At 30.9% G+C, this 10,622-nt stretch overlaps 1 protein-coding gene across 1 annotated transcript; it reads left to right on the top strand.

Moving 5' to 3' along the window:
* The first annotated feature begins 9,451 nt into the window (after positions 1 to 9,451).
* On the top strand, positions 9,452 to 10,416 carry LOC110699016 (germin-like protein subfamily 3 member 3). Its single transcript, XM_021876502.1, has one exon. The coding sequence runs from the start codon at positions 9,592 to 9,594 to the stop codon at positions 10,216 to 10,218; it is 627 nt and encodes a 208-aa protein (XP_021732194.1). The 5' UTR covers positions 9,452 to 9,591; the 3' UTR covers positions 10,219 to 10,416.
* Positions 10,417 to 10,622: the final 206 nt, after the last annotated feature.

Genomic DNA, 10,622 nt, shown 5'->3' with positions numbered 1-10,622 from the left:
TTGAATAATGTGAATATTATTCGGTCTTAGTGGGCTTTTCGGCATAAAACGAAATATGATGGCTCTTATGAGAGACATAAAGCTCGTTTAGTTGGTGATGGTAAAATGTAAAGGGAGGGCATCGATTGTGATGAAACTTTTAGTCCGGTAGTTAAACCGACTACTATTCAGGTGGTTCTTAGCATTGCTTTATCTAAGTCTTGGCCTATACATCAACTGGATGTGAAGAATGCTTTCTTAACTTCAACGAGGTTGTTTACATGTATTAACCTTTGGGGTTCAAAGATCCGGCTCACCCTGATCATGTGTGTCTTCTCCGAAAGTCCTTATGTGGTCTGAAACAGGCACCCCGGGCTTGGTATCAGCGTTTTGCAGATTTTGTGGCTACTATTGGGTTTGTTCATAACAAATCGGATAATTGCTTGTTCAATCTTTTCCATGGTAACTCTACTGCTTACATTCTTCTATATCTTGATGATATTGTTCTTATAGCTCCTTTAGAGTCTCTCTGACGTCATGTTATCTCTCTGCTTAACTCTGAATTTACTATGAAAGACTGGGTAGTTTGAGCTATTTTTTGGGTATTGCTGTCTTTAGAAATAAAAATGGCTTAATTCTGTCTCAAAAGAAATATGCTCAGGAAATTATTGAAAAAGCAGGCATGCATGGCCAATTGCAAATTTGCTACTACTCCGGTGGAATCGAAAGGGAAGTTAAGTTCCATTTCGGGTGCTCCATATGACGATCCCACTTCTTACCGTCGTCTATGTGGTGCATTGCAATATTTGACTTTGACTCGACCAGATATATCTTATGCGGTGCAACAGGTTTGTCTATTTATGCACGTGCCTCATGTAGAGCACATGAATGTGTTAAAACGCATTATTCGCTATCTTCAAGGTACATCAGATTTTGGTTTGCACCTCTACAAAGTCATTTGTTTCTTCTCTACTATCATACACGGATGCAGATTGGGGCGGGTGTCCAAACACTCGACGCTCTACTTCTGGGTATTGTGTTTTCCTTGGTGATAATTTGATATCTTGGTCGTCCAAACGTCAGCCCACTTTGTCCAAGTCTAGTGCTAAGGAAGAGTACAAAGGGGTTGCAAATGTTGTTTCTGAATCCTGTTAGGTTCATAATTTGTTGCTTGAGCTTTTTGTCCTATTTTTAAAGCAACATTGTTTTATTACAACAATGTTAGTTCTATTTACCTCTCTGGTAATCCAGTTTAACATCAACGCACTAAACATATTGAAATGGACATACACATTGTTCGTGAAAAGGTTCAGAAAGGCAAAGTTCGTGTCCTACATGTGCCATCCTGTTATCAGATCGCAGAAATCTTCACTAAGGGTACACCTAAGGTTTTATTTGATGATTTTCGGGATAGTCTCAGCGTTCACAGTCCTCCCGTTTTGACTGCAGGGGTGTGTTAGATTATGTAAATATTCTAGTGCATATTATTAGTTGTATTTCACTAATGTATCCTAAGCCCTAACCCTAGTATAATCTAGTATATATACTAATGTTTAATCAATGAGAAAGGCACGAAAAATATTCTCATATTATCTCATGAATAGTGAAAAAATAATCAAATCATAACACTTTAAAATAATAAACAAAGGAGTATCTCAAAACAAGTAGGTGATTGGCTTGTCAATCAAGGAGTATATCAGAATAACAAAGTTGAGTTGGTTCAGTACCCCACCTTGGAGTTAAATCATATTTTACATGAGGATAGAGTAGGTGTGGCTCTTCCCCGATTTGTCCCACCATAGTTCACTATTTGCTAGTTTTATTTTTCTTTTATTGGGGCCTAGTCGTCCCTTGTGAGCGCCAAAAAAAAATAAATTAATTCCTCTATCCCATAATGCTTGCAATTGGGACGTTGGAGTGGACACGTAATTTAAGAAAATTACAAGTGAGTCCATTTGAAACATTTGTTTATTGTATAAAGGATTCTCTTTTATATTTTTTAGCTATAAGAAAACAAAAGGTGGAGGTGGTGAGGGTAGTGATCTGAGGAGAGAGAACATGTAGGATTTAATTTGATTTTGGGGTTTGTAGTCCCAAAGAGAGTATAGAAAAATATTTTTTGTATCTAAAGTCTCATTCCATATTTAGTCTTCCAATTTTTATCATGTTATTTCTTTTAACCAAGCCTCTCTCCGCTAGTAATGCCAATAATAAAATCGATTATTGTATTGTAGACCATAGTCTCCCTAGGAGACCTCTGGGATATCCTTGTAAAGATCCTTCTAGAGTCTCAATTGATGACTTTGTTTTCACTGAATTTCGTGGTGAAAATAAAATAAAATTCGAAGCAACGTGACTCTAGCAAATCACAATACATTTCCAGCCTTAAATGGTCTAGGTCTTTCCATGTCAAGGTTAGACTTGGGCGTGGGTGGAGTTATTTCAGTACATTCTCACCGAACATCATAAATGCTTGTGGTAATAAACGAGACAATTATTGCACGAATTATAAACACAAACAACACGACATATTATAAAACATTAGGGGCGGGTGATGCCATGATTTTTCCACAAACCTTGCTTCACTTCCAAATCAATATTGGTAAAACTCGAGCTCTTGCATTTGTTGCCTTGAATGGCGCAAACCCAGGAATATAAATCACTTCCACGACACTATTTGGCGGCAATTTACCGGCTGAAATAGCGTCGCTAATCACCCTCATTTGTCCAAAGGAAATGAGACGCTTGGACAAGATATTTGAAGGAATTATCACGGCTTCATATACCACATATGTTTAGAATCTTTTTTATACATGCATGATTAAATGCATAGTATCACCTATGCTTCCATCCTTTACGCTTTGTTTGGATAGCAAAGAAGGAAGGAAAGGAAGGGGAGGGGAAAGGGTTGAAGGGAAGGGAAAAGAAAGGGAGGGGAGGTGAGATTCATTTTCCCTCCAAATCTCTCCAATTTTAGAGGGATTATGCTTATTAAAGAGAGAGGGGAAATGGATCCCTCCCTCTCCTTTCCCTTCCTTCCCCTAATCCTTTACCCAAACAAGAGAATTTATCCCCCTCCCTTTCTCTTCTCTTCTTTTCCTTCCATTTCTTTGTATCCACAAACAAAGTGTTAAAGTCTGGTAAATGTTTTATGCATGTAAAATGCACTTCATAAAAACTATATCGATCTTATAATTAAGAGTAATGAATAAGTGTTTTTTTTCTAGATAATACAAAGTACGTACAATTGTACAAAGCAGGGGCGAAGCCAGAAATTGAAATATGGGGAGCCCGAGATTTATTAAGTAAAATAGTATTGTATTTTCCGACGCTGTTTGCGATATTATAAATTAGATTTGAATTATTTTATAAAGCAACATAAAATATTTCATCAAATTAATCAACATTACGACCCTATGAAGTCTTGTCTTATTGGTTAAGGCGAAGGATTTGCATATGATATAAGAGTATAGGCTTGATTTCTTCATATGTCATCCCCGTTTAAATTTTGTATTGCTCTAGTGGTTCATTTGCACAAAAATTAATAAAATAAATATTTTTTGTGAGAAATCAATAAGATAAATATAAGAATAAAGACTAATTTTTTAAAAAAGTTATGCAATTTACTAATTAGTAAATTAGAATATAGAAAAAAAAACAAATAAAAGTATGATTGAAGGGATAAAAGAAATATAGAGTAAAAATGATAGTATTAGTAATTTCAAGTGAGAAAAAAAAAATCCCTAAAAAAAGTGAGAAAAAAAAAAGTAAAAGATTGTCGTATTAAAAAAACATGGAACTGACACCCACAAGAATCGAACACCAAACCTATTTGTGATTAAATTTATCATATCTCACTATAAGCACTAAGTTATACACTAGAAAGTTATATATAAATCCACCTTTATTGCATATATTTATGGGGACCAGCCTTCAAAATAAAAAGGTCGCTAGTTGGGCCACGGGGGACCGGGCCTCCACCAGCCCCCTCCCCCCTACTCTGCCCTTGGTAGAAAGGGTAGTTTTTTTATTTCATACTTCTATTTGTTGTTCCCATTTAAAACCGTTTGTATTAATAAATACATACCGCGACTAAGAGTACGTGCCCATTGCATCCCTAGCTAACGGTCCAGCTTGGTCTATAATAATCTCTTCAGCGTCATCTTTTTTAAGGTTTTTACGTATGAACTACTTATTGGCTCAGGCAATGCCCCACATCATCATAAATTTACAACATTTGATCTAAATTAATTTCGAAGGTTAATATTTATACATATCTATCTATACTTATTATATATTAAAAAGCGTTCCTAAAATCATTTATGTGTCACGTCATTCCCCTCTCATATATAGCATTGTGCCATATCATCATTTAATGACATTCCATTACCAATAAGAAATCATTTCAACTATTATTAAAAAGCTTTTGATGGGCTTCGAACACTAAACCTCAAAAAAACAAAATCTACTTCCTTACTATCTTATCCAATAACAATTGATGTCATCAATACATATAAATATAATTATAAATGACATGCATCAATTAAAAAGGAAATACGAGATAAGCAGTTTGAAAAAAAATAATAAGAGAAATAAAATAAATATTTCACAAACAATAGAGTGTTAAAAAATATCTTTCTATACTCTTTATCAATTAGTAACATAATTTTTACTCCCTTCGTCTCTAAATTACATTCCTACTTCTCTCTATTATGTGAGGAATAAATACTAGAAATAGGCATGCAATTTAGGGACGGAGGGAGTAACATTTATGCATAACATACATAATCGACGATAATATATTTCATTATATATGTGAAAAAAGATGATAAATATATTTCATAAAGAAACCATTTAATCAAAATGGTAATGCGGTGCAACGCCCGGGTCACACACTAGTTAAACATTATTACAGAGAATTAAAATAATGTCTATGAATTTATTTTAAAAGAGACTAAACATTATGGAGTAGTAATCAATATGGTGAGAAAAGGATGATGACACATAGGATAACACCTAGCACACATGTGTCATAGTGATACATGGTGTTAGAATATTGTTCCAACGACTTTAATAATATTACTCCGTATAGATTATGTTATTAAGACTTTTGATAAACTTCGCATTAATTAAATGCAAATGAATATCTTGCTTTTGTTTTGTCAGGTGTAATAAATTCAGATAAGTTCAGATCAGGTTTAATAAGTTCTTATAAGGGTTACTCAAGTACAAATTACAACTAAAATAAGTTTTAACAAGGTCTAATAAGTTCAGATAAGTTCAAATAAGTTCAAATCAGTGAAAATCAGGTAAATAGAACACACCCTAACAACCACCATTCTACTATTCTTTTCTTAAACAACTTGGCATTAGTTTAGGATGAGTTGAATTTGGTATTGTTAATATCACTAATTTAGCATTCACACTTTTTCATGTTTTATAAAATAATGTATTCGCTGTCTTTATGTAGTATTTCATATTCTGATTTTTTTGGGTCTCCTAATAAAATTTCAAATACATGAACATGATCTAGAAGTAAATGATTATAATAATTTTTAAAATTTAGGCAGTTTATTATACTAGGTTACATCATCAATTACGCCATTTTTCCTCTTTAGAGTACTTTATAATTAATTAATAAGAGCACCTTGGATTATTATTTTTTTTTTTATTAAATGTAGTGGGTCAGTAATAGTGTCTCTTTTTAATAAACTTGTTTAATATTGACTTCTTTTAAAAAAACGAATTATCTAACATTTTACTTTTGGCTAAGTCTGGATGTGATTTTGAAAAATAAACGTCACTATACGTTATGGACTTATGGAGTATTATATAGATAATTAGTACGAATATGTGATGCATGAAAATAAAGTTACGAGGCAAAGTTTGAAATTATATGTCAAGATAATCTCAAAGTGTCAAGTTTCTCATTCATCATCAATCAAATATTTATACAATCTCCTAGAAACCTAACTCAATTAGGATTCTAATATCTAGCTTAGGAAATATTGTATCATACTAAGGCCCTGTTCTTTTCACCTTAAAAAAATAATATTAAGTAAAAATAATTTCAGTTCAGTAAAAATAAGTTCAGTTCAGTAAAATTAATTTCAGTTCAATAAAAATAATTTCAGTTCAGTAAAATTCAATTTTCTTAAAAAAGAATTATAATAGAAAATCAGTAAAAATAATTTCAGTTCAGCAAAAATAATTTCAGTTCAGTAAAATTAATTTAAGTTCAGTAAAAATAATTTAAGTTCAGCAAAAAAATAATTTCGGTTAAGTAAAAATAATTTCAGTTCAGCAAAATTAAGGTGAAGAGAACAGGGCCTAAAAGATAATGCAACATAAACTCAAAGACACTGCTACGTATAAGATATATTCCCTAAATATATTTTCTTATCTTAATATTATCAACGTGTTGAATTTCATCAATCAATAACTTATATATATACTAAAAGACACACCAGTAATGACACGTGTCATCTCGGTCGGGGAATGGCGCCAGTCGAGGGCGCCGCTATGCCCTGGTGTGTCCTTATTTAATTTAATTTTTTTTTTTGGAAAAAAATTCAATTTAAAAAATAATCTTTTTACATATATTTATAAGGTAATAATTACATACAAAGTATAATTGAAGATTAGATGTATCTTTTCAAAATAAATATATTAACAACTATAAACTTAAGCAAAAAATATGAAAAATAATATTCTTAACATCATTTGTTATGGACTATTTTTTTAAGAAAGATATAATTATGAACAACATACGTTTATTACAACAAAATTATATATTTTTTTCTTGATTTTTTTAATTATGTAATAAAAGCTACAAGCTTAAAAAAATGCAAATATCAAATCAACAAATGATACTTTTGTTATTTCCTTGAATAAATTATGATTAGAATTTCAATCAATTAGCACTCCAAGAAAACTTCAATAATTGCTTGCTAAAGATGACACATGTCGCTGGTTAGTATTGTGATTTTTTCTTGCCATTTTTGTTGTTTTTAGGATTCAATTGATATGAATTTATGTAACATACGAAAGTATATAATGTTCATTTTAAATATAGTTATTGAAAATTAATGTGCATGGCACGAGATCTAACCTAGTTGTAGCCTATATATGAGTAGTGGCGGAACCAGAAATTTCATATAAGTGGGGATAAAGTAACATTGTATAATTTACAAGAATGTAGCAAAAAAAAATCTTGAAATATAGATAGTTAAACAGTATCCAAAATATTTTGGTCATACAATCCAAAAAAAAATGAAAAAATATTAATGAATGGGATACTTGCCTATAAGGCCGTGAGAGTTATGGGTTTGTGTGGTTGACAATGTCTTTGAGAATTGTGGGAAACTAAATGAAGAGTATTTCTTCAAAAAAAAAATGAAGAGTATCATTTTCTTGGGATATCTTAAAACATGAATGGTTAAAGATCAAGTAGTTTTCCCGTTGTCTTGGAATCGTTTGAATTTAGTGAACATTTGACATGTCGTAATTAATTTGAAAAATATAAACTAATAAGTCAATTATCATATCGTCATACATTGAAATTATAAACAATATTTCTTTTTAAAATAATAATTAAAACCATTCAACACAAATTAAAAAGTTAACAATTGAACATCCCTAACTTTTCAATAAGGTAATCAATTTTATGATTCTATCTATACTAAAACAAGTGTGTGATTTAAATTTTAATAAAACAAATTAAGTAATCCAAATTATTTCATACATATATATGAAAAAATAAACTTTTAAAAATTTACAATTTTGGATTTAAATAACATAATTAAAAAAAAAAAACAACTAATTTTTTTTATAAGTGAGGGGACAAGTGTCCCCCTTTGTATCCCTCTTCCTTCACCCCTGTATGCGAGTGTTCCACATTAGAGAAAGAGGGAAGATGATTATACTTTATAAGGTAGAGGAGTTACTCATATTATTATCAATTGGTTTTAGTATGAATGCTCCTTAGACCTTGTTTAAAATTTTAACAATACAAGTATGTAATTTGACTGTGGGGTTATTATCAATGTATGCCATTCTTACAACTACTCCTACCAGAAGTCAACTTCTGCTATTGCTTGAACTTTTTTGCAAATTCAAATTGTGTGGACGTACTAGTCCATGAATAAGTTTATTATGTATTCATTACTAAAGTAATATGGAGCAATAAACTTTTATGTTACCGTTTAATTTCTAGATAATTTCTTGGTAATTATAATAGGAAGAGGAACTTAATATAATCAATATAATTCCTATTTCTTGATTATATAATCAATATAATCAATAATGTTGAATTGTTCGTCTACAATTCTCAAAAGGAGAAAAGAAAATTAAGGTAAAAAATTATTTTTGCATGGGTAGTTAATCTTATAATGCAACTACGTCCATTGCATCTTTCAACCTTTGCTAAATCCCTCCCCCCTTCCCCCTTTACATTACTATCACATGATCTGATTTCGTTCAACAACTACAATGACCCGTACAAATCGTCATATGTATTGATATCTCATGACATATAAATATAACTGTACCGTCTGTACAATAGTAAACTAGTAAAAAAAAAAAGGAGAGAGATAAACACTTTATAATCCGGCCTTCTATTATAATTGGTTTTATTAGGATAAAATTCACATAAAAAAAGATACAATTTACACTTTAAAGTTTTCAAAATTAAGTAGATTAGTCTCCGCATTTCCTCAAGCGTATGAACACAATTTTTTTTTCCAATTCTTTTAGCTAATTAAATATGTGGATATATTAAAACATACTCAGTATATAATTGTATGACAATAAGGCCCCGTTCACTTCATCTTATTTTTGCATAACTAAAATTATTTTTAACGAATTGAAATTACTTTTGTTGGACAAAAATTATTTTTACTGAATTAAAATTATTATTTTTTTTTTACTAATTTTATACTTCCTCCGTTCTTTTTTTATTGCACCATGAGATATTTCACGCTTGTCAATGCATTACTTTATCTATTAATATCTTCAATTATACTTTTGTAAAAATTATAAAAATTTGATAATTGAAAAGTAGATTTTGAGACGAATCTAACTAGATCTCACATGACTAATTTTTTTCTAATGGATAAATCACAAATTATTTCAAGAAGAATAAGTGAATAGTGTAAAAGTCCTACCGGAGCAATAAAATAAAAACGGAGGAAGTATTATATTTCTTCTTTAAAGTTACTGAATTTTACTGAACTAAAATTATTTTTACTAAACTAAACTTATTTTTAATGAACTGGAATTATTTTTACTGAACTAGATTATTTATACTTAATATTATTATATAAAGTTGGAGTGAACATGGCCTAATTTAAGTCTAATAATCTAGAAAAAGGGTTTTCTAATTATATTTTAATTTTTATAATCTTAAAGGAGGTGCTTCTATACCTAGTCTACTATGGCAATTTTTTTTTTTTTTTTTTTTTTTTTGACGGAGTCTACTATGGCATTCCTATAAATAGGATACCAATTCTTGCTAAGAAATCCGAACTAAGGAATTTATCTGAATCCACTAAACTAAAGCTAGCCTTACCTCACTTACTGCTACTAGTTTACTAGTTTTCTATAGCTTTCAACATGAACAATCGTGTAGTTTTTATCATTTTCTCTCTTTTAGCATCCCTCACTCTTGCTATTGAACTCGACTTTTGTGTTGGGGATCTTAGTCTTCCTAGAGGACCAGGAGGTTATGCTTGCAAAGATTCTTCTAAAGTCACGATTGAGGACTTTGTTTACACTGGATTTCGTGGTGAAAAAGCAATCACTAATGCTTTTGGATACAATGTTACCCTAGCATTTTCAAATGCTTACCCCGCCTTAAATGGTTTAGGCATATCTATGGCAAGGTTAGACTTGAAGGTTGGTGGAGCCGTTCCAGTACACTCCCATCGAACATCAGAAGTTATTATTGTAATAAAAGGTACAATAATTGCAGGATTTATTGACACAAACAACAAAGCTTATTACAAAACACTCGAGGTTGGTGATGTCATGATCTTTCCAGAAGCGATGCTTCACTTCCAAGTTAACGTGGGTAAAATACCAGCTCTCGCATTTGTTAGCTTGAATGGCGCAAACCCAGGATTACAACTCACTACACCTTCCCTATTTGCCGGCAATTTGCCTGGTGAGATAGCTCAAAAAATTACACTCCTTAGTCATGCAGAAGTTAAGCGAATGAAGAAGATATTTGGCACAGCTTAATATACCAAAAATATGTTTAATTTTATACATGTAGTATGCTTTAATTTATTTTGCTTATATACATGTTATTTATAGTTTATAACATCTAATAATAAAAGAGTGTCCAAATAGAGAACAAGAGCGAGGTTCCCATATGGTACCGATTTTACTTAAAGCTTCCAAAGTTTATTTTGGTATTTGTTTTTTATAAAAAAAAATTACTATTTGTCTGGTATAGTCGTATATACCTCTTTGAGATGTTACTTATATACTTTTTTTTTCCAACCCTGTTACATATATATTTTTTTTTTTTTTTTGAACGGGAAGTAATAATATCATTAAAGAATAGCCATACGACATTTACAATAATAAAAATCTGTAAACCACAGATTTAGAGAAAATATCATAACTTTTACAATCAAAAT

This window comes from Chenopodium quinoa, unplaced genomic scaffold, assembly GCF_001683475.1.
Source record: "Chenopodium quinoa cultivar QQ74 unplaced genomic scaffold, ASM168347v1, whole genome shotgun sequence".
NCBI lineage: Eukaryota > Viridiplantae > Streptophyta > Magnoliopsida > Caryophyllales > Amaranthaceae > Chenopodium > Chenopodium quinoa.
The sequence above is the reverse complement of the archived record's forward strand: the minus strand, read 5'-3'. Positions and strand labels throughout refer to the sequence as shown.

Coding starts and splice junctions, on each gene's coding strand:
- LOC110699016 (XM_021876502.1), top strand. CDS start 9,592: ATGAACAATCGTGTAGTTTTTATCATTTTCTCTCTTTTAGCATCCCTC.